At 38.9% G+C, this 25711-nt stretch overlaps 1 protein-coding gene across 3 annotated transcripts; it reads right to left on the reverse strand.

Annotated features, from left to right (window-relative positions):
• Positions 1-250: 250 nt before the first annotated feature.
• On the reverse strand, positions 251-25207 carry ZNF699 (zinc finger protein 699). 3 transcript variants are annotated; one of them, XM_086409103.1, is made up of 6 exons: positions 24536-24955; positions 18285-18337; positions 16937-17063; positions 8884-8978; positions 8027-8244; positions 4608-7672 (listed from the first exon to the last, which is right to left on the reverse strand). In XM_086409103.1, the coding sequence occupies exons 2-6, from the start codon at positions 18330-18332 to the stop codon at positions 6214-6216; spliced, it is 1947 nt and encodes a 648-aa protein (XP_086265229.1). In that variant the 5' UTR covers positions 18333-18337; positions 24536-24955; the 3' UTR covers positions 4608-6213. The 3 variants fall into 3 exon arrangements, with proteins under 3 accessions (XP_086265227.1, XP_086265228.1, XP_086265229.1); XM_086409101.1 differs by lacking the exon at positions 8884-8978 and having other exon boundaries at positions 251-7672; positions 8027-8207; positions 24536-25207; XM_086409102.1 differs by lacking the exon at positions 8884-8978 and having other exon boundaries at positions 4594-7672; positions 8027-8207; positions 18285-18373; positions 24536-24954.
• Between the last annotated feature and the right edge of the window lie 504 nt (positions 25208-25711).

Here is a 25711-nt window from a genome sequence, read left to right on the forward strand (position 1 = left end):
ACTACACAAAACAGAAGACAGGCACTGACATAAGCATCTATCACAACTAGCTAGGAAAATGAGAAACTTAAACCCAAATCCAGTAGAAGGAATAAGACCAAAAATTAAAGACTTATAAGTAGAATAAAACTGACAGTTGGTTCTTCAAAAACAATTAAAATATCTAAATCCCTACCAAGATGAAGAAAAGGGGGACCACATAAATTACCAAGATCAGGAATGAAAAAGGAGATATTAGTATCATTACAGCTTTTAGACATTAAAAACAAATTATAGGATTTTATTAATAACTTTAGACCAACAAATTTGGAAAGTTATGGAATAGACAGATACAATATAGCAAAACAAATACAAATTTTAAATAATCTTTGTCTATTTATACATTCAATATAAATCACTACTGGAGTAGGAAATAGCAACCCACTCCAGTATTCTTCCTGGAAAATTCCATGAACAGTGGCACCTGGCAGGCTACAGTCCATGGGGTTGCAAAGAGTTGGACACAACTGAGCATTACACACACACACACAAATTCATAAGTAAAACTATTTTACAAGTTTCCTGTCAAGAAAACCCAAATATAGATTCCCTGGTGAATTTTTCCAAACATATAAGGAATAGATAATAGACAGTTCAGATTTCATATAAAGTCTTCAGAACAGTTTCCAACTTTTATGAGGCAGCATGAACCTGATACAAAGCATACTGACATAAAAGGAATTACAAGACAAACCTCATTAACACAGACACAGAAATAATTTTTTAATAGCATTTTGAGTAGAGCAAAATGAATAGGTTAATAAGCTAATCTATAACATTCCCAAGTATGGTTTATTCCAGGAATACAGGTTGTCTTACCACTTGAAAAGCAAGGAATGTAGTAATTCTCCACATTAAGAGACCAAGGAATGATTTTTAAAGACCCTGACATAGACAGAAAAGGCACTAGATAAAATCCATTATCCATTAATGATTTTAAAAACTCTTCGTATATATATATATACTTACAGCTGATTATGGATGATTTATGTTATTGTATAGCAGAAACCAGCACAATGTTGTAACGCAATTATCCTCCAGATTCATGTTGATGTATGGCAAAACCAATACAATATTGTAAAGTAACCTAACCTTCAATTAAAATAAATAAATTTATATTTAAAAAAGATTTTTTTAAGTTACAAGGTATTTTTTTCAAAAACATCTTCACAATTGAGGAATAGATAGTAGAACAGAATTCCTTTTATTTTTAAAAGTTATCTATGAAGAACTTATAACTATTATTATACTTAATGGCAAAATATGGAACATTTTCCCCTAAGATCAGGAAGAATACAAAGATGTTCACTTTCATCATTTCTATTTATTACTATAAAGAAGAAAAAGAAAGGGTAAAATTTAGAAATCAAGTAAGACTTTCTTTTATTGGTGTTCACAAGATTGTATACAACGAAAATCCAAAATAACTCATAAACCATTTGAATAAATAATTGAATTTATAAATGTCATGAATAAAAGATCAATGTACAAAAAAAAAAAAACTGCAACTCTATGTGCTAGCCTCCAAAATCAAAAATTAAATTAAAATATTTACAAAGGAAAACATACCACAAGCCTAGAAATAAAGTTATTCAAGACCTCTATAATAGAAACTACAAAAAAAAAAAAAAAAAACTGTTAAGAGGAATTAAAGCTGACCTAGATAAATGAACAATTTTAGTAGGCTCATCAATTGGAAGACTTAGTGTTGTAAAACGTTAATTTTATTCACGTTGTTCTATAAAGTCAATGCAATTCCAAGCAGAGTCCCAAAAGATTTGTGAAAATTGCTAAGGAGATCCTAAAATTAATATAGAATCAAGTGAGAAATAGAGAAGGCAAGACAATCTTGATGAATAAAAAGGTTGGAAGGTTCTTGCTACCAAGTATCTAAAAATATTGCAAAATTATGTAAAGACTGAGAAATCATATTCGGCAATCAAAAGAGATGGTAACATAATCAAACCTTTCTGAAAGATTTCTTGAACTATGGCTGGCTGAGAATCCCCAGACTTCATAGTTCCCTCCCACTGCTAAGATTAGAGTAAGCATATTGTGTTGGCTAATGTTATTATTACATCTATTACTATACCCTATCTGCCCCTGCTGCCTTCTCCCTTCACCATATACATCATGAATATTCATTGGAAGGACCATTACTGAAACTGAAGTTCCTTCTCCCTTCACCATATACATCATGAATATTCATTGGAAGGACCATTACTGAAACTGAAGTTCCAATACTTTGACCACCAGATGCAGAGAGCCAATTCATTGGAAAACACCCTGATGATGGGAAAGATTGAGGGCAGGAGAAGGGGGTGACAGAGAATGAGATGGTTAGAAGGCATCACCAACTTAATGGATATGAGTTTGAGCAAACTCTGGGAGATAGTAAAGGACAGGGAAGGCTGGTGTGCTTCAGTCCATTGGGTCACAAAGATTCTGACATGACTTATCAACTGAACAAGATTCAGTGAGAAGCCACTCCTAAACCAACCAAAGAATCGTATTTCTCTGGCCACAATGAATTGATAACAGTTGGCAAGTAAGCCAATCAGATTGAACTGTAACAGGCATATTGGAATTGGTCATAATGATAATCACTCTCTTCTCCCTAACACATCAACCTGGAAAGAAAGCAGCTTGGATCTTCTGAGGGCCACTGTGGAGAGAAAGAGCCCACCAGGAAGAATAGTTAATGCAGAAAGATGCACAGTCAAGGAATGGAGACAGAATTCATCCAGATAACATCTTTTTAGCTCCAGGATCCAGCCATCTCTGCAATTAGTTATACCCAAAGATTTTTCTGTAGTCAAACTATTTAATTATCTTTATAGTTTACAAAAGTGAAAAGAATGAAGACAAGCCAGAGACTGGGAAAAATTATCTGCAATACAGTTTATATATAGTATATACCTGCAATACAGGTATATAGTATACATAATTTACATATATATAATATACAACAGATGTTTTATGTATATGTATGTAACTAGACAGAGACATATACATACATTTAAAAAGGATAAGTAACCAGAGGAAGGGCTTCCCAGGTGGTGTAATGCAAAAGAATCCTCCTGCCAATGCAGGAGACACAGGAGACGTGGGTTCAACCCCTGGCTCAGAAGGTCCCCTGGAGAAGGAAATGGCAACCCACTTCAGTATTCTTGCCTGGGAAATCCCGTGGACAGAGGAGCTTGGTGGGCTACAGTCCATGGGGTCACAAAGAGCTGGACATGACTGAGTGACTGATCAGGCACAAAGGTGGCAATTTTAAGACATGGCTCCCAAATTCTTTTATAGTCTTCTCATGAAAGTGAAGTCCATATTTCCTCTTTTGAATCAACTTGTAACTCTAAGTATGAATTGTAGCTGAAACTATTAATACCTGTTTCTAAAAACTTTGCTACCCAGCCTATTGAAATGTCAGTTTCTTAGTTTTAAAATGGGGCCAATAAAAATTACGATTTTCTATAATATTTTTAGATCTCAGCTATGTATTCTCACATGCTCCTACATTCACTGCCACAGGTATAGATCTCTTTTCTTATCTCTGTGGACTCTACACAATTTAATCTTGATTTCATGCAACCAGTTTCTCCAGGGACTAGGGATGGGGAAAATGGGGAGATATTGATCAAAGTATGCAAACTGCCAGATAGAAGATGAATTCTCAAGATCTAACTATAGTCAGGGCTTACCTGACTTCCCAGGTAGCTCAGATAGAAAAGAATTCACCTGCATTATAGGAGACCTGGGGTTTATCTCTGGTCAGTAAGATCCCCTGGAGAAGGAAACAGCTACTCACTCCAGTATTCTTGCCTGGAGAATTCCATGGACAGAGGGGACTAGAGGTTACAGTCCCTGGGGTTGCAAAGAACTGGACATGACTGATCAACTGAGCACACACACACACAACCATAGGAAACCTTTCAAACAGAAAAGGAACCAAAAATGGGTGAAGTGCTTTAACAGGTATCCCCCAGAAAGAAGATATCCAGGGAGTTGCCTGGTTGCCTAGTGGTTAGGATTCCAGGCTTTCACTATCATGGCCCAGGTTCAATCTCTGGTCAGGGAACTAAGAACCTGCAAGTCACACAGCCAAAAAAAAACCCAAAAAAACAGATATTCAAATAATCAATAAGCATATAAAAAAGTATTCACTATTGTTACATATCAGATAAATGCAAATTAAAACCAGAAACAAGATAATAGTACATTCTGTGTTGAACAGCTAAAATTAGAAAGTGCTAATCAGGCATGTGGAACAGTTAGGACCTTCATTCATTGCTTTTAGGATTATAAGTAGAATTGCTTTTGAAAAACTGGAATACCTACCTAAACATAAAGTCTATCCTATGATTCAGTAATTTCATTCTTATATTCAAAGCATAACAAGAGACGTAAGTTCATAGTCTGCCAAAATAGCAATTAGGAGGCAAATTAGACATTGAAAAAAGAAGCCAAATATGTAACTGTACATATTGTATCTTAACATTTACATGAAGATCAAGAACAAGCAAACTTAATAAATTATAATCAAAGCCAAAATTGTGGAGCAACACATTTTATTTTATTTATTTATTTTTATTTATTTATTTTTTTTTTTTTTGGCTGCACTAAGTCTTAGTTGCAGTATGCAGGATCTTTAGTTGTGGCATGTGAGATCTAGTTCCCTGACCAGGGATCAAACCTCAGCCCCCTGCACTGGCAGGCAGATTCTTAGCCACTGGACCACCAGGAAAGTCCCCAGAGCAATTATTGAGAAGGCAGATGAATGAACTTTCTGAAATCCTGGGAAAGTTCTGTTTGTCACAGTATGTAGTATAAAATTTCATCAAGCTGTACACTTAAGATTAGCACACTTTGGACCATGTAGATGACAACAACCCTGATCCAAACTGGAGCCAACTCTATGCAGTCAACAGATGTGCCAGAGGAGCTGTAATATCAGCAAAATTACAATGCAAGAACTTGCCAGAAAAATCCAAGAAGCTGTGTATGGCCATGATGGAGAAATTTATGGAGGTGTCTATGGAATGGCTGCCTCTGAGATAATGAAAGTCAAGCATTTTGTGTTCTGCTTTGAGCCAGTATTGATCAGCGAGTCCAATAATTAGGGAAAAAGCTGGAAACTGAAGCTTGCCAGGCCCCCATGCATCTGTCTCCCTGTCTCATTGCCCCCACAAACTCAGAATAATGGTTTCTTCCCTCTGCCTTCCAATTTTCACACAAACTCTTATTTTAGACAACTCAAACCTGGAACTAGATAAAGAACTGACTCTGGGAAATGCAGTCCCAGCCACGTCCAAAGTACCACAACATAAGACAGCCCAACCAACTTTACTTGTAGCTTTCCTGTTGCAAGGTCTCTTTTGTAAACGTTCAAAACATTGGGTCCAATTCCCAGTCATAAGCAAGGATAAAGAACAAAATACAAAAATACCATAACAGATGAGATTCTTCTATCAAGGCTTTTGCACTTATTGATTTCCACTGGATTAGTTATTAGACAGGGAAAGCTTTTAATGGTAAAAAACTAATAATGTTTTTGTAAAAAAAAAAAAAAAGAGGTGGGGTTGGGGGGAATAGTGGGTAGGCAATTTCCAGTTTCCACCATACTAGATCAAAATGAAATTACCATTTACCAAAGAAACTACAAATACTAGAATGTCAATACCACAATGACTGCACACTTAGAGAACAAAGAGAATTAGTTAGTAACTAATAATAATAATAATAAAAGATCACTCATGCCTACATATAAAAAATATATACTTTAAATGCCTGATGGGTCAAGAAAACTCTGTAATAGAAATAACACTTACAGCTGAACCAAAATAAAAGCACCTCATAATAAAACATATGGGGCTAGAGCTGAAATGTATTAGAGGAAATTTATGACCTTAAACATTCATATCAGAAAATTAAACTGGAAACCAATGAGCCAGCAGTAGCCCACTTTAAGGATGAGGCACTGATCTTTGTTTTGAGTATGAACTTTCTTACAACACAATAAGTGATGGTCATGGAGGTATTACCACATGATTTACATACACAGAGTTTCTCTCAGTTATGGGTTTTTCCAAAATAGGGTGTCTCCACAGTGTGAGATCTCACACACTCCCTAAGCTTTGAAAAAGCATTAAAGACATTCCCTCATTCCTTACTTTATACATTTTCTCTAGTGTGAGTTTTCACATGTCTTCGAAAGTAAGCGGGACAAACAAAGGCTTTCCCACATTCCTTACATTCATAGGGCTTCTCACCAGTGTGGCTTCTTACATGTCTTCGAAAGGATGAAGGACAACTGAAAGCTTTCCCACATTCCAGACATTCAAAGGGTTTCTCTCCAGTGTGCATCCTTGTATGGACAGTCAGGTATGAAGAATGGCGAAAGGCTTTCCCACATTCCTTACATTCATAGGGTTTCTCCCCAGTGTGTGTTCTCATGTGGATCCTAAGAGCTGAGGGGTAAATGAAGGCTTTTCCACATTTCTTACATTCATAAGGTTTCTCTCCAGTGTGAGTTCTTATATGTACCGTCAGGTGGGATGAACTGATGAAGGCTTTCCCACATTCCTTACATTCATAAGGCTTTTCTCCGCTATGAGTTCTTAAGTGTTCAGTGAGGGATGAGGAACGACTGAAGGCTTTCCCACATTCCTTACATTCATACTGCGCCTTTCCAGTGTGATCTCTCACGTGTGCTCGAAAGGACGAAGGGCAACTGAAGGCTTTTCCACATTCTTTACATTCATAGGGTTTCTCTCTACTCTGATTTTTCACATGTGTATTCAGGGAAGTGGGAAGATAGAAGGCTTTCCCACATTCTAGGCATTCATAGGGTTTTTCCCCTGTGTGTTTTCTCATGTGGATGCTCAAGGAGGATGGACAGTTGTAGGCTTTCCCACATTCCTTACATTTATAGGGTTTCTCGCCTGTATGTGTTCTAACGTGTACAGTGAGCTTCGAGGACTCACTGAAGGCTTTCCCACACTCTTGACATTCATAAGGCTTTTCTCCAGTATGGATTCTTATATGTATGATAAGGTGAGAGGAGGAACTGAAGGCCTTCCCACACTCCTTACACTCATATGGCTTATCTCCACTGTGAATTCTTTTGTGTTTGGAGAGTGAGGAGGAACAGCTAAAGGCTTTCCCACACTCCTTACATTCATAAGGCTTATCTCCACTGTGAATTCTTTTGTGTTCTGTGAGGGATGAAGAACAGCTAAAGGTTTTCCCACATTCCCTGCATTCGCAACTTGTCTTTCCTGCATGAATCTTCATATGTGCCCGAAAGAAGGAAGAACAACTGAAGGCTTTGGTACATTCCTGACATTCGTAGGGTTTCTCTTCAGTGGGAGTTTTCATATGCTTTTTAAAACAAGCAAAAAAATGGAAAGCTTTCCCACATTCCTTACACTGATAGGGTTTGCTACCAGTGTGAGACCTAATGTGATTCTTCAGGGATAAATGATCTATGAAGGCCTTTTTACACACATGGCACTCATAGGCTCTTACTTCAGTAGTTCTCTTGGGTATATTAAGATGTGAAATTTGGCTGACGGTTTGGCCACACTGATTTTCTTCATTATGTTCATAGATGTTCTCAATCCCATGAATTCTTTCAAAAATAAAAAGCACATTATTAGTGGCAAGTAAATTTTTACCATGTTCAGTGACTATGTGTGTTTTTCTGCCCTGTCCAATGATAAGATGAAAGTACTCACATAGTGCTCTAAGACAGACAATATTATGACTGAGTTTTTGACTTATGAGATTTTTATGATGGTTGCTCAATGATTTATGTGTCAAACATGGAAGGGCTCAAGTCTCACTTGTGAAAAAAATATCTTATGAAAAGTCTTTATGAAATTACAATTTTTGACTAAGTTTTAGATTTTTCTTTTTTTAATTCTGTGATATTTTAAGATTCTTTCCTGAGACACTACTTTTCTCTTATATGAATGACACTTACCTCAAACTTCTCTTGTGGTTTTTGTTCTGATAATCAACATCATGGTATTCCCAGATTTTATGTAAAATGGACAATGAGGAATCACTCTTTTTGAATCCTGCTACATCCTGTTCATTGGATATTTCTCCATAAGCATCTTGTGGAGCAACTGATTCATTAATTTTAAGTTGAATCTCGAAACCTGAAACAAAGTAGCAAAGGTACCCTTGAGCAAAGGACTTTGGCAGTACAGCTGGTTCAGGACTTTGGTAATAAGCACACGGTCGAAATAGTAAAGTGACTAGGAAATAATCCCATGAAGATGGAAACTGATGGTAGCATAAATGAGATATTACTAGGATAACAAAACAAAAAGAAATGGAATAAAACACACATGACCAAATAGTACATTACAAAGACAAAATGTGGTCTTTGCCAAGAACAAGAACAGGTGAGAGGACTGAAGAAAAGTCAAAATAGTAATCAAGGACTGGTGGCACAGTGGATAAGAATCCACTTGCCAATGTAGGGACACTGGTTCAATCCCTGGTCCAGGAAGATTCCACATGCCACAGAGCAACTAAGCCAGTGTGCTGTAACTACTAAGCCCACACCTTCAAGCCCACAAGCTGCAAATACTAAGCCCAAGCACTGCAACTAGAGGGCAGTTCCCACTCTCTGCAACTAGAGAAAAGCCCATGCAAAGTAATGAAGATCCAGCACAGTAAAAACATAAAAAAATGTTAAATAAATAAAATAGTAATCTAAGGTATCTGTGGAAGCTCAGCTTCCTCAGACAAAACAAAGCTTCATTTTGATTTTACATTATTTTTTCCAAATGTAATATCCCCCAACTACATCAAGTATTCTTGCTTTACTGATGCTCCCCTTGGAAAGAGTCTTCTCTCCACTGTCTCTAGGTCCTCCTCTTGTTTCCACTGTAAGATCAGATACGGTTTGTGTAGTGGATACCCTGTTCACATAAAAAGGTATATCATGCGGGAAAACAATGAGTTACCACAAATATTTCTATGAAACAGAACAAAAACTGCTCTTCTGATACTCTAAAGCAAGTGATAGGGATAGAATAGGATAGTCATACAGGATAGTTATGCAGAAGTCCCAGTAGTGGATTATAGATAAAGAGGGAAACCTAGGGAACTTTAAGAGACCAGTGGAAGTTCAGTTCAGTTCAGTTCAGTCGCTCAGTTGTGTCCAACTCTTTGCGACCCCTTGAATCACAAAACGCCAGGCCTCCCTGTCCATCACCAGCTCCCAGAGTTCACTCAGACTCATGTCCATCGAGTCGGTGATGCCATCCAGCCATCTCAGCCTCTGTCATCCCCTTCTCCTCCTGCCCCCAATCTCTCCCAGCATCGGGGTCTTTTCCAATGAGTCAACTCTTCTCATGAGGTGGCCAAAGTACTGGAGTTTCAGCTTTAGCATCATTCCTTCCAAAGAAATCCCAGGGCTGACCTCTTTTAGAATGGACTGGTTGGATCTCCTTGCAGTCCAAGGGACTCTCAAGAGTCTTCTCCAACACCACAGTTCAAAAGCATCAATTCTTCGGTGCTCAGCTTTCTTCACAGTCCAACACTCACATCCATACATGACCACTGGAAAAACCATAGCCTTGGCTAGACGGATCTTTGTTGGCAAAGTAATATCTCTGCTTTTCAATATACTATCTAGATTGGTCATAACTTTCCTTCCAAGGAGTAAGTGTCTTTTAATTTCATGGCTGTAATCACCATCTGCAGTGATTTTGGAGCCCAAAAAATTAAAGTCTGACACTGTTTCCCCATCTATTTCCCATGAAGTGATGGGACCAGATGCCATGATCTTAGTTTTCTGAATGTTGAGCTTTAAGCCAACTTTTTCATTCTCCTCTTTCACTTTCATCAAGAGGCTTTTTAGTTCCTCTTCACTTTCTGCCATAAGGGTGGTGTCATCTGCATATCTGAGGTTATTGATATTTCTCCCAGCAATCTTGATTTCAGCTTGTGCTTCTGCCAGCCCAGCGTTTCTCATGATGTACTCTGTGGAAGTTAATGATGCTCAAAAAGCTATTAGACCATGGTGGAACAAAGCAGGCTTGTTTAACTATAATGCAATTTATAAACGCAAAAGATATGCCCCAGGTCATTAGGTGAAATAAGAATGTCACCACCCTTCTACTGATTTGAATAAGTGCTATAACAATGTGGCACCAGTGGTCAAAACTCTGCCTGCCAAAGCAGGATTCACAGGTTCAACACCTACATTGGGAAGATCCTCTGAAGTAGAAAATGGCAACCCACTCCACTATTCTTACTTGGAAAATTCCAGGGACAGGGGAGTCTGGTGAGCTATAGTCTATGGGATCTCAAAGAGTCAGACAGGACTGAGCATGCATCCACACATGACAATTCTAGTTTGACCACACAGGGTCAGACATTCTTGTGCCTGATACAAAGGAGGAGCTAGTGATGTAAGCCTGAAATCAACTCAAAGAAGGCAGTCCTTTCCCCTCCCCCACTTTCCTTTGACAATAAAATTATAGCCCACTTAATCCTCAGTGCAGGGCTCCCTCACCTATCCACCTACATCTCTTACAAGCATCTTATACTAATAAATCTACTTTTTGCCTATCAGTTTGCTTCTTGCTGTTCCTTTCGCACTGAGATACAAAGAATCTGACCATCATTAAGTCCAGAAACCAGGTATGCGATCTCAGTTGGAAGACCATGAGTTTTGGCCAGGCTGAAGTTCCAGCCTCATGAGTTCAAGTTCCAAACTGGATTTTGGCCAAGTTCGAGTCCTGGCACATGAGTTCAAACTCTGGCACACGGGTTCAAGTCGCAATCTGAGGTGAACTGTTTCACAAGTGTGAATTTAACTGCAAAAAAATTATCTAATTTATCTTTAAGGGGACGGGGCAGTCTGATGAATAGAACTGATCTGATATTCACACATAGACCTCGATATTATTAAAAGCTGGTCCAATACTCACAGGTAGGATATGTTGTTCTCCTGTTGAAGATAAATAATCTCCAAATACCAATCTTAGACAAGGTTACTCTAATACGGTGATAAAATGAAACAAAATAAAGCTACTTCATGATTTAGCCTAGGGACAAAGTATTACCAGAATTTCCCCTGCTTTCTGTCAGCATCCAATCTAAAATGAACACCTGTGAACTGAGGTGACAGTGGCCCTCAAAAATTCATATCTAAATAGACCAACAGAACAGAATAGAGAGTCTAGAAATAGACCCACATAAATATAGTCAACTTATCTTTGACAAAGGCTCAAAGGCAATACAATAGAGAAAAAAATAAGTCTTTCCAACAAACAGTGCTAAAACAACTACTAGACATTAAGGTACATTTTTAAAAAAAATCTTGACATAGGCTTGCAAAAAATTAACTCAAAATACACAGGGAGGCATACAGGGCTTTGGGATAATTGGGGTCCATCAATAGAGAGTAAAAGATTAGCTCAAAATGGATCACAAATCTAAATGTAAAACGTAAAACTATGGAATTCCTAAAAGATAACAGGGGAAAAATGTAGATGCCCTAAGATCTAGTGATTTGTTAGATATGTGAAAATTAATCAAGGAAAACTTCACTAAAATGGAGTTGAAAAAAAAAAAATGGAGTTGAGAGGCCAGAAGAGGAAGTTTTCATCTAATTCTTTACAACATTAATTACAGGGAGAATTGTTCATCAGAGACCCCAATAAGAATCACCAATTATAATCCTAACAGGAAAAGATGTACATCACATCTCCTATCAAAAATCACTACTCCAGCAACTCAGCCATCATCACCCTGAACTCTCACCTTTATCCAGTGGACTTTCATCCAAAACAACCTTTCCCAATTTCCTCATTTTTCTCTACAAAATTACATTCTTCTCCGTTGTTCTGTGGACTTGCCAATGGCTTTTGTTATAGCTATCTTATCTCAAATTGCAATTCCCCTACTATTTCCAAGTAAACTATTTTTTTGTTGGTAAAATAACTTTTTATTTTTAAAGCCAATAGGTAACCTGAAAAGGACAATTCATGAAAGAAAGAAGTAACAAGCTGGTCTTCATTAAAATTAAAAATTTTTGCTCTGAGTAAAACACTGTCAAGAAAATGAAAAGACATGCCACATACTTGGAGAAAATATTTGCAAAAGACATGTGTGATAAAGAACTATTATCCAAAATATACACAGAAGTCTTAAAACTCAACAATAAGAAAATAAATTGATTTTTTTTTAATAGGCCAAAGTAAGAATATACAATGGAGAAAAAGTCTCTTCAGCAAGTGATGTTGGGAACTCTAGACAGCTGCATGTGTATCAAGGAAACAACAACACACCCTCACATCATACACAAAACTATACTCAAAATGGCTTAAAAGACAAGACACCATAAAATTCCTATAAGAGAACACAGGCAAAATACTCTTTGACATAAATCATACCAATGTTTTCTTAGGTCAGTCTCCCAAGGCAAGAGAAAGAAAAGCAAAAATAAACAAATGGGACTGAGTCAAACTTACAAGCTTTTGCACAGCAAAGGAAACCATAAACAAAGCAAAAAGACAACCTACAGACTGAGAGAAAATATTTGCAAATGATGCGACTGACAAGAGCTTAATTTCCAAAATTAAGCTCCTTAACTCAAACAATTCAATAACAACAACAACAAAATTGAAAAACATGCAGAAGACCTAGACATTTCTCTCTTAAAGACATACAAATGGCCAACAGGCACATGAAAAGATGTTCATCATCACTAATTATTAGAGAAATGCAAATCAAAACAACAAGGTTCCACCTCACACCAGTCAGAATGGTGATTATTAAAAAGTCTACAATTATGTATGCCAAGAGTAACATGGAAACTTACATTACCATATGTAAAATAGACAGCCAACAGGAATTTGCTATATGGCTCAGGAAACTCAAACAGGGGCTCTGAATCAACCTACAGGGGTGGGATGGGGAGGGAGATGGGAGGGAGGTTCAAAAGGGAAGGGATACATGTATACCTATGGCTGATTCATGTTGAGGTTTGACAGAAAACAACAAAATTCTGTAAAGCAATTATCCTTCAATAAAAGATTAATTAATTTTAAAAAGTCTACAAATAACAAACACTGGAGAGGGTATGGAGAAAAGGAAACCCTCCTACACTATCCAGGAGATAGTGAAGGTAGTGAAGCCTGGTGTGCTGCTGTCCATGGGATCACAAAGAGTGAAATATGACTTAGCAACTGAATAACCACCTACATTGTTGGTGGGAATGTAAACTTCTGCAGTTACTATGGAAAACTGTATGGAGGTTCCTCAAGAAACAAAAAGTACAGTTGCCATATGATTCAGCAATCCCACTCCTGTGCATATACCCAGACAAAACTATAATTCTAAAAGATACATACACCCCAACGTTCAAACCAGCACTATTTATTACAATAGCCAAGATATGGAAACAACCCAAATGTCCATCAACATATGAATGGATAAAGAAGATGCAGTATACATATACAGTGGAATATTACTCAGCCATTAAAAAGAATTAAATAATGCCATTTGCAGCAACATGGATTGACCTAGAGATTATCATACTAAGCAAAGTAAGTCAAAAAGAGAAAGACAAATACCATATGCTCTCACTTAATATGTGGAATCTAAAATACGACACAAATGGAACATATCTACAAAACAAAAACAGACTGGCAGACACAGAGAACAGACTCGTGGTTGTCAAGGGCAAGGGATGGATTGGGAGTGTGGGATTAGCAGATGCAAACTATTATATATAGAATAAATAAACAACAAGGTCCTACTGTATAGCACAGGGAAATATAGTTAATATCCTGTGATAAATCATAATGGAAAAGAAAATGAAAAGTGTTAGTTGTTCAGTCGTGTCTGACTCTTTGCGATCCCATGGACTATATCCTGCCAGGTTCCTCTGTTCATGGAATTCTTCAGGCAAGAATACTGGAGTGGGTTCCCATTTCCTTCTCCAAAAGAATATGAAGAAGAATATATATATATATATATATATACACATATATATATGTGTATATGTATATATATGTATAACTGAGTCATTTTGCTATACAGCAGACATTAAATACAACAATGTAAACCAACTATACTTCAATAAAAATTTTTTTAAGTTTTTTTTTTTTAATGGGCCTAATACTTTAACAGATGCCTTACCAAGAAGATACATAGATGCCAAATAAGCATATGAAAAAAAAAGATGTTCCACATTACATGTCATCAGGAAAATGCAAATCAAAACAATGAGACACCACTACATACCTAAAAGAATGGCCAAGTCCTGGTGAGGATATGGAGCTGGTGGGAATGCAAAATGGTACAGCTGCTTTGGAATACAAAGCAGTTTCTTACCAAATTAAACATACTCTTAGCCATATAAGCAAGCAATCATGCTCTCTGGAAGTTACAAAAAGGAGTTAAAAACACATCTACACAAAAACCTTCATGTGGATGTTTATAGCAGTTTTACTCATAATTGCCAAAATTTGGAAGCAATCAAGGTCTTCTTCAGTGACTGAATGGATAAACAGACTGGTATTGCATATCCAGACAACAAAATATTACTCAGCACTAAAAAGAAATCAGCCATCAAGCCATGAAGAGATGAAGAACATTAAATGCATATTAGTAAGTGAAAAAAGTCAATCTGAAAAGGCTATATACTGTGTGATCCCAACTACATGACATTCTGGAAAAGGCAAAACTATGAGAACAGTAAAAAGATCAGTGGCTGCCAGGAGTTGGGAGGGAAGGAGAGATAAATTGGGGTGGAGGGGGATAAAAGATTTTTAGGAGTAGTGAAATTACTCTCTGATACTATAATGGTGGATGCTTGTTGTTTAGTTGATCAGTTGTGTCCTACTCTTTCATGACCGCATGGACTACAGCCCACCAGACTCCTTTGTCTATGGGATTTCCCAGGCAAGAACCCTGGAGTGGATTGCCATTTCTTACTCCAGAGGATCTTCCCAACCCAGGGATCCAAACTGCACATCTGCTGCATTGTCAGGAGGGTTCTTTACTACTGAGCCACCAGGGAAGCCCATAATGGTGGAAATGTCATCACATATTTATCTAAACTGTAACAAAGTACAACAACAAAAGTGAACACTAATATAAACTTGAGATTTACCGTAATAATGATGTGTCGATATAGGTTCATCCACTGTAATAAATATACTACTCTGGCAGAAGGCAGTGCATTTATGGGAAATCTTTGTACTTGCCGGTTAATTTTGCTGTGAGCCTATAAACTGCTCTAAGAAAAAATAGAGTGTACTGGAAAAAAGAAAATCCATGTCCACCCAGAATTCAGAACATTACTTTATTTGGAAACAGATATTTGCAGATGTAATCAAGTTAACATAAAGTTATACTCGACTAGGGTAAGCCCTAAATGCAATGACTGGTGTCCTTACAAGGACAGAAAGATGTAGAGACAAAGGACAAAGGCCCTATGAAGATGGAGGCAGAGATTGGAGTGATGTGGCTACCAACCAAGGACTGCCAGCAACAACCAAAAGCTAGGAAGAGACAAGGAGGGATTTTTCCTGAGCCTTCAGAAGGATCATGACACCTTGATTTCAGACTTCCAATCTCTTTAATTTAGAAGAGTAAATTTCACACTTCCCTGGTAGTACAGGTGGTACAGAAGATGCCTGCCAAGGCAGGAGACACAGGTTCGATCCCTGGGGCAGGAAGATTCCACATGCCGTGGAGCAACTAAGCCCATGCACCACAACTACTGAAGCCCTCGCACCCTACAACTAACTACCAAAGCCCTCGCACCTAAAGCCTGGGCTCCCCGACAACAGAAGCCACCACTGTGGGAAGCCCACGCACCCCAACAAAGAGTAGCCCCACTCACTGCAACTAGAGAAAGTCCAAGTGCAGCAAAGACCTAGCACAACCTAAATAAATAAAATAGTTGCCTAGCTACAGAATAAGAGTGGGGAGTAGAGGTAGAGGAAGTTTTTTTTTTAAGTAAAAGAGTAAGTTTCTGTTGTTCCTAGCTACCCAGTTTGTGGCACTTTGTTATGAAAGGCCTAGGAAAACAGAACAGCCTGTTGTCATGGACCTACCCCCAAATCATTCGACCTAAGTATATAAATCCTATATTTACTTTCTAACACACTGCATTGTTCCCCATGATATGTGTTTCTCCCTCACTGCTCCAAGGAATAAACCCAATTTGTTAAACTGGTGGTCTTTGGGTACAGGGAATTAATAGCAGTAAAATTCTCAAAAGGTCCCAAACCACCAATTTTCTCCCTGTCCCCCAAAGTGACCCCTGAAGCCTGTGCCCACACCACATACACTTGATAATCCTCCTTGAGGATTCTGACCACAAGAAAAAGGAAAAGCAGGTTCAACATATATGTTTATTTTCTTTCTTTTTGTCGCGTTAATTTCATATTTATCTTCTCCATTACTGAAGCATTTTGAATACAATGACATCTTATGGTCTATAGTATATATTCAAAAGGGTTTGATACAAATTCACCCTCAAAAAAAACGCTTAAAGAATGAAAGAATGACTGAATGAAGAAAAATAATGCTTTCAGTACTCTGAGAGAAAATGAAAACCTTACAACCCTGCGAAAATGCAAACTCTGCATTCAGTGCCAGTGGCAAAATGGGTAAGGAAATTTTCACTAATTCTTTTGTTTGTTTTATATTGGTGAAATACTTTAACAATACACGTGTTTATTTTCATGGTGAAGCCACTAGACTATAAGCTCCTTGGGGTCAGTGACCATGTCTGTCTTATTTAACAATTTGTTCCAGTTTCTCAACCCAAATCCTAGAACAAGGGCAATTTATAAGATAAAGCTGTTTTCTAAATAACAGAACGTTGGAGGAATGTTACCATCCTTACCTAATGAGGCCAGGTTCCGGAAGTTTTCCAGCATCACATCTCTGTAGAGGTTTCTCTGAGTGAGATTCAGCAGAGCCCACTCCTCTTGGGTAAAGTCCACAGCCACATCCTCGAAGACCACTGTGTCCTAAAACATTCCACATACTTTGTTCAGAAAGGTACCAACTCCCCCAGCATGTGCAGGAGGCTGAATGAGGCTGACACTACGGGGAACTGAGAATCAACTCACAGGAAGTTCAGAAGATTCTTTTCTCCCAAATATCTACCCTAGGATTCAGTCATCAGATCTTTCTCATTCTATCTAAGCATCCTGACTGATCAAATTCTGCCTCATAAATTTAACAACATTTTTGAAACACTAAATTTATCTTTCCACTGTTTGATGGTGACCAGTTCCACTCTTACAATAATCAAGAACATCCAGAACATATTGCAGAAATGAGAGAAATGCTCTAAAAATGAAATGACAATTTCCACATTGAAAGAAGCAAAAATCCCTTGTTAGAGGGACTTCCCTGGAGGTTCAGGGCTTAAGACTGTGCCTTCCAATGCAGGGGATGTGGGTTCAATCCTTGGTTGAGGGGCTAAGATCCCACATGCCTTAGGGCCAAAAAACCAAAACAGAAAACAGAAAAAACAAGTGTAACAAAACATTCTACTGCAAAATAGAAAAACTATTGTAACAAAAAAAAAACTATTAAAAAAAACATCCTTGTTACAGAAACAAGTTCACCTGCTTCCTTATTCCCCACCATAGCAATCAGCACAACACAAAACACTAGATAAAATTTGGATGAGGTTTAAATCCCCAAGGGACAAGGACCTTTTCTTTTTCTTTTTCCCCCCATACACCTGGAGCCCAGAAGTCAGCAAGAAACACAACATTCAACCCAGGCCCACAGTCAGTCATATTTTCTTACACTCTAGGCCCAGGAGCTGTAAATTATAGAACATGAACTAAAACCAGCCTATCACCTGTTTGTATAAGTAAAGTTTTACTGGAACACAATAAAACATTTATTTATACACTGTATATAGATGCTTTCACACTAAAATAGCAGAATTGATGGGAAATCCCTGGCAGTCCAATGGTTAGGACTCCATGCTTTCACTGCTGAGGGCACAGGTTCAATCCCTGGTCAGGGAAATAAGATCCCACAAGCTGCCCAAAACAAACAAACAAAAAACAATAAAATACCAGAACTGAGTAAAATAGAAACTATGGCCTAAAATGCTTACTATGTGACCCAATGTAGGAATAGGTTCTTGATCTCTGCTCTAAATTTAGGACATAGATAAGCTGATGGAATTGAAATATTGTTTTGGAGAATTATTAGCTCTTACTTACCTGTATCACATTTTTCTGTAACTCAGCAGCTGTTCTCTCTTCCTCCATGTTCCCTTCATGAAGAAAGACAGAGTACTGAGATGTTACAGCTGAGACAGGAGAAAGAAGACATGAGAATCTGGGTGTCCCCACAGTCTCCACAATCAAGACTGTGGATTTGGCAGCACATCTGTTATGAGTGATCATTCTCCTCAAAACACACACACACATATGCAAAGACCCTGCACACCCAAGCAAATACACATTGATCTTGTGAGAAAATGGAGCAAGAAAAAAAATCCTAATAGTAACTTACAAAACAAAACGAGACTCACAGACATAGAGAAGGAGCTTATGGTTGCCAGGGGGAAGGATAGGGGAAAAGGATAGTTAGGGAGTTTAGAATGGACATGTACACACTCCTATATTTAAAGTGGATAACAAACAAGGGCCTACTGTGTAGCACATGGAACTCTGTTCAATGTTATGTGGAGGCCTGGATGGGAGGAGAGTTTAGGGAAGAATGGATACATGTATATGTATGGCTGAGTGTCTTAGTTGCTCACCTGAAACTATCACAACATTGTTAATTAGCTACACCCCAATACAAAATAAAAAGGTGTTTGTTTTTTTTTTTAAGTTGGAGCAATTTTATCTCCTCCAGAGCTAGAAACAGTCCTCTCATTCTTGTAGATCATTAAAAAAAAAAAAAAAGGTTTAAGAGTCCATTTTGTAAGTAAGTCAGCCACAGTCTAAAAAAATTTGGCTGTCAATCTGCCCATGATAATGAAAACATTAAAAACATAAGAGAATGCCTTCAGTAGTAAGAATATACATTCCATCTCAAAGGAAAGCGTGACTTGTATGCCACATCTCCAGGGGTTCCAGACCCAATATTTATTTCTGCACTGCCTGGCAGGCCTACATGTATTACTACTCAATCTCTGACTATGAGATCTTCTCCCTCTGAGGGCTGCAGGGTCTCCAAAACCTGGTTTTTGAGAAACAGCACAACCAACTGAATTTTACATGCAGGTGGCAGAGAAGACATCTTATGTTAAATCTTGCCTGTACAGGAAATACAGTCACAGCATAACAAGAACACCTGAAGTGAAGCTGGCATATGTGTCATCTCTGACAGTGGCATCCACAGCACTAGTGCATGAATTTCAAATAATGAAAACACAGCAGTCTCTCTCACTTCAGTGGACCAAATACGTATTGTAGAGCCAGTAGAAACTTAAGTCACTTAGACATGTGCTCAATGTTATCCAATTAGAAAGCTAAGGGAGGGTGTGTATCCAGGTGTGTTTACCTTCAAAGCTAAATGCCCAAAGAGTGTGTTTCTGAACATATACCTTACAATTTAGTTGTCAGTGAGGCCCCTATGCCCTAACATTACTGGGGTCTAGCCTAGAATGCTGTCGGGCACACCATGGAGAGTAAACAAATAAAGTATTCCCTTCAACTGTTTTATCTTTGAGCTCCTTCTCTTTTTTTATTTATTTTTAATTGGAGGGAAGACTTTTCAGAGTCCCTTGGACAGGAAGGAGATCAAACCAGTCAATCCTAAAGGAAATCAACCCTGAATACTCATTGGAAGGATTGATGCTGAACCTTTGCTACTTTGGCCTTCTGATGCAAAGAACCAACTCATTGGAAAAGACTCTGAGGCTGAGAAAGATTGAGGGCAAGAGGAGAAGGGGATGACAGAAGATGGATGTCAGCTGGATGGCATCACTGACTCAATGGACATGAGTTTGAGCAAACTCCGGGAGATGATGAGGGACAGGGAAGCCTGGCATGCTGCAGTTCATGGGGTTGCAAAGAGTTGGACACAACTTAGAGACTGAATGCTTCCCTGGTAGCTCAGCTGGTAAAGATCTGCCTGCAATGCAGGGGAGACCTGGGTTCGATCCCTGGGATGGGAAGATGCCCTGGAGAAGGAAACAGCTACCTATTCCAGTATTCCAGCCTGGAGAATTCCACGGACTGTATAGTCCATGGGGTTGCAAAGAGTTGGACACGACTGAGTGACTTTCACTTTCACTAGTGACTGAACAACAAATGCTTTACAATGTTATGTTGGTTTCTTCTATACAACAATGTGAATCAGCTACAAATTACATATTTTCCCTCCCTCTTGAGTCTCCCTCTCACCCATGTCCATCCCACCCCTCTAGGTTGTAACCCAGCAGCAAGCTGAGCTCCCTGTGCCATACAGCAGCTTTCTACTATCCGTTGTACACATGGTAGCATACATATGTCAATGCTACTCTCGCAATTCATCCCACCATCTCCTTCCTCCACTGTATCCACAAGTCCATTCTCTACATTTGCATCTCTATTCCTGCCATTGAGCTCCTTCTCTTGACTAAGCCCTATGTCTTCAACAAGGATGCTCCCCTTAAGGTACCTACCTCCTGCTCCTTCATCTCATATTTATTTAGGTAATATTTGCCCTGTCCAACTATGTGCAATCATAGGAGACACAGCACTGAACAAAATAGAAAAATCCTAAAGTGCTTGGGTCTTATAATTGTTTTAAGGAGGACCAGTACATTAACAAAATATTATCAGGTGATGGTATATGCTATATAAAAATATATCACATTATAGGGATAAGGAGATACACACACATTTACCTTTAGCAAGTCAGGACCACTTATGTGACAGGGTAGAAGCAGGAAATTAAAACAACTGTTTTAGGACTTCCCTGGTGGCCCAGTGGTTAAGAATCTCCAGGGTACAGGGGTTTGATCCCTAGTCCAGAAAGATTGTAAATGCCACAGGGCAACTAAGCTGTGCACCACAACTACTGAGCCAGCACTCTAGGGCCCTCACACTGCAACTACTAAGCTCACATGCTGCAACTACCAAAGCCTGCACACCTAGAGTCTGTGCTCTGCAATGAGAAGCCAACACCATGAGAAGCCCACGCACTGCAAAGAAGAGTAGCCCCTACTCACTACAACCAAAGAAAACCCATGCTTGGCAATGGAGACCCAGTGCAGCCAAAAATAATTTTTTAAGAATAAATAAATAGAACTGTTTCAAATAACACAAAAAATCAATGGCTGGTGTGGCACATATATTTATGCACAACTGACCCTCAAACAATTGCATGGGTTGGGGTACCAACCCTCCAGCAGTGGAAAATCTGTTTAACTCATAGTCAGCCCTCAGTATCCAAGGAGTCAACCAATGGCCCATCCTGTAGTATCTGCAGTATTTAATAGTGGGGGAAAAAAAAAAATCTGCATATAAGTGAACACATGCATTTCAAACCTATGTTGTTCAAGGGTTAATTGTATTTATAAATATCAATTCCTATAGAAGAAAAATTAGTAATGATAGGTTAACCATTGACGTATAATAGCAGGAAAAGAACCTCATAAAGGTGTAAATATATATATATATATGACAAAATTAATGATATCTTTTGGAGAAGGAAATGGAAACCCACTCCAGTACTCTTGCCTGGAGAATCCCATGGACAGAGGAGCCTGGCAGGCTACAGTCCATGGGGTCACAAGAGTCAGACACTACTTAGTGACTAAACCACCACAACTAACCCGAATCCTTGAACAACATAGGTTTGAAATGCATGTGTTCACTTAAATACTGCAGATACTACAGGATGGGCCATTGGTTGACTCCTTGGATACTGAGGGCTGACTATGAGTTAAACTCAGATTTTCCACTGCTGGAGGGTTGGTACCCCAACCCATGCAACTGTTTGAGGGTCAGTTGTGCATAAATTATTTGATATTTTGATATTTGATATTTTTAAAAACTTAAAACAGAATCAGAAAAGCTAAAATGGCAATACTACCCAAAACAACCTACAGATTTATTGCCATCCCTATCAAATTACCTGGAGAAGGCAATGGCAAGCCACTCCAATACTCTTGGCTGAAGAGTCCCATGGATGGAGGAGCCTGGTAGGCTGCAGTCCATGGGGTCGCTAAGAGTCGGACACGACTGAGCGACTTCATTTTCACTTTTCACTTTCATGCATTGGAGGAGGAAATGGCAACCCACTCCGGTGTTCTTGCCTGGAGAATCCCAGGGACAGGGGAGCCTGGTGGGCTGCCACCTATGGGGTCGCACAGAGTCGGACACGACTGAAGTGACTTAGCAATCAAATTACCCATGACATTTTTCACAGAACTAGAACATGAACTTTTATGAAATCATAAAAGACCCAGAATTGCCAATGCAATCCTGAGGAAAAAGAATGAAGCAAAAGCCATAACTGTCCCAGGCTTCAGACAACACTACAAAACTATAGTAATCAAAACAGTGTGGTATTTACACACACACACACAAAACAGGCATACAGATCAATGAAACAGAATAGAGAGCCCAGAAACAAACCCATACTCCTACGGTCAATTAATCATCAACAAAGGAGGCAAGAATATACAATGGCTAAAAGACAATCTCTTCAGCAAGTGGTGCTGGGAAAGCTGGAAAGCTGCATGTAAATCAAAGAAATTAGAACACACTCTCTCCCATGGAAAAAAGGGAACCCTACTACCTGTTGGTAGGAATGTAAACTGGTACAACCATTGTGGAGAACAGTATGTAAGGTTCCTTAAAAAACTAAACACAAAACTACCGTATGATGCAAAAACCCCACTCCTGGGCATATATCTGGAGTAAAGCAATTCAAAAAGATACATGCATCCCTATATTCAAAGCAGCACTATTCACAACAGTGAAGTCAGGTAAACAACCTAAATATCTATCAGTGGAGGAATGAATAAAGACGATGTGGTACATATATAAAATGGAACATTACTCAGCCATTAAAAAAAGAAAGGAATAATACTATTTGCAGCAACATGGGTACAGCCAGAAATTATCACACTAAGTGAAGTAAGTCAGAAAGTGAAAGACAAATACCATATGATATCACTTATATGCAGAATCTAAAATGTAGCACAAACAAGCCGATCTACAAAATGGAAAAAGACTCAACAGATATAGAGAACAGACTTGTGGTTACCAAAGGGGAGAGGAGATAGGACAAGGATGGACTAGAAGTCTGGAATTAGTAGATGCAAACTATAGAATGGATAAACAACAAAGTCCTATTGCATAGCAAAGAGAATTATATTCCATATCCTGGGATAGACTATAATGAAAAAGAATATACTACATAAAAAAAGAATGTGTATACATGTATAAGTCATTTTGCTGCAGAGCAGAAATTAACACAACATTGTAAATCAACCATACTGCAATTTAAAAAAAAAAATAAAGTGAAAAAAGTTAACAAAACTATAAACACAAAACCTGTTTACATACAGTCATTAAAGAAAAGAAAAAAATAGCAGTTTAGAACATACCTACAAAGGAAACAGAAGCTATAGACTTTTACAGACAGGTTCACCAAACAAGTAAAGGATTCATAATTCCATTTTTTTGTTGTTGAGTTGGTGTTTTCCATGTATTTACAAGACCAGAAAGGGACTCGAAACTCAAATATATGTGTATTTATGTACATGTACACACATACACACACATATATATATGAAAGATCTCATTCGTATACACAAGGGCAAAATATTAAAATATTAAGTACAGTCCAGGAAGTAATAATGAAGATAGTAATCACAAACTAAGTTCATTTCCTCCTAGGAATGATGCGTGGTTAAAATGATTTACATAGTTAAAACGTTAAATATAATTCACATCAATAGAAAAAGATCATATGACTTATCCCCTTCAATACAAAATAGTGACTGATCTCCATCAATACCCATTGATGATAATAATTTAACCCACTAGGACTAGAAGGAAATAGGCTTTAATTAGAAAATATATATATTATCTACAAACACCTATAGCAAACATCCTATTTAATAATGAAATGACAGAATTCCCTCTGGGATCAGGAACAAGGCAAGGATGCAATTTATATGCTTTTCTACATTGAACTGAAAGTCCTGGCAAATGCACTAAATAAACAAAAATATAAGATACAAGGAATAAAAAAGAAAACGCTAAAAGTGGCATATGATCACACTTCGGGTGTGAAATTTTTAAAAAATCTATGGATAATTGACCAACGTTCAGAGCGGCAACCGGCAAACAGGGGTTAAAAAGATACTAAGTAATCAGTTCACTAGTATGTAGCTGAATACAATGTAGCAAACTAACTACCACAATCCGAGAAAAAGAAATCACAGGTTAAAATGTATCTCTTGCACCTGGAAGGGAGAGATGCAGACGGAGTTAAGCAAACGTCACCCCGCACTCACCAAACAAACCGAAATCCACAGACGGGCACAGAGACGAGGTTGAGGCTCAAGTCCCCGTGACCCGAATGGCAAGGATGCTTTTCCTTTCCGGAAAGAGAGCAGAGGATGCTTTTGGAGGCCGATTAAGTACGAGAATAGCTCCTCAACTCTTGCCTGCAGCTGATTCACCCCGACTGCTGGACTCTCACAGAGTTCCTGATTCAGTAAGTTTGGGACCGGCCGCGGCTGCTACAGACCCCGGGAGCGGCGGGGAGCCCAAGCGGCAGCCTTTTGACCACAGATCCCAAGGCCGAGTTCTCCACCTCCCGAGCACCAGACTTGGGGCCGGCTGGGTCGAACTGGATGGGAAATTTTCTATCAGATTTAGACAGAGATGCAAGAAGACAAGGCCGCCCGCTCGCGCACGCGCAGAAGCATGCTGCTGCTTCCGGTTTCTGAGCCACGTACAGCGTAAGAGGGGGGGGGTCTCGGGAGCTGGGATATTGGGGAGGGCGGTGGCAGCTTCCCGCGGCAAGCGGAGAAGTGTTAGTTTCCTCCAGGGAGAGACCCGAGTGGGTCTTGGAGCCGGGTCAGCCGAGGACTTGGCGTTGGATGACGCTGGAGCAGGACCAGGCCCGTAGCGGGGCTTCGTTGACTAGGCCTGTGGGGCGGAGCTGGGACGCGACCAGGCCTAGGGGGCGTGGCTTAGTTGAATATTCCCATGTGGGATCTTAGTTCCCCAATCAGGGATTGAACCTCTGTTGCCTGCATTGCAAGACATAATCTTAACCACATGCTTAACCACTGGACCACTAGAGAAGTCCCGAGGTAGTAGGTTTTTGCTGAGCCCGTGCATAACTTTCATCCCTGCCACCGTGGCTACTTTGTTCTGGAGCCCACTGGGAAGACAAGAGCAACCAGAAAAGGAGGCTTACTAGTATCCACAGAACCCGTTATCCTATTGTCATAGTCACTCTGCAGATGTAGAATGGAACCCCCACCCCAAACTTTATTTGCATGTCAAGATATTATGCCACACACACATACACCAAGAGGGTATGAAAATGTTTAAAACTTAAATTACAGATGACCCTTGGGTCAGCAAGGTAAAATAACTCTACTTGTGAGTTGCCATCAAACATCCAGTTTTTTAAGACACTTGAGACATATTCTCCACCATTAATTTCTCTCAGTCTT

Source organism: Bos grunniens, chromosome 7, assembly GCF_055505025.1.
Source record: "Bos grunniens cultivar Pamir isolate PY7600 chromosome 7, Bosgru_T2T1.0, whole genome shotgun sequence".
NCBI classification, from domain to species: domain Eukaryota; kingdom Metazoa; phylum Chordata; class Mammalia; order Artiodactyla; family Bovidae; genus Bos; species Bos grunniens.

Coding starts and splice junctions, on each gene's coding strand:
- ZNF699 (XM_086409103.1), bottom strand. CDS start 18,332: ATGGAGGAAGAGAGAACAGCTGCTGAGTTACAGAAAAATGTGATACAG. Junction 8,979..16,936: donor CCGGAACCTGGCCTCATTAG/GTAAGGATGGTA, acceptor TTATGTGAACAG/GGTATCCACTACACAAACCG. Junction 7,673..8,026: donor AACCACAAGAGAAGTTTGAG/GTAAGTGTCATT, acceptor TATTTTTGAAAG/AATTCATGGGATTGAGAACA.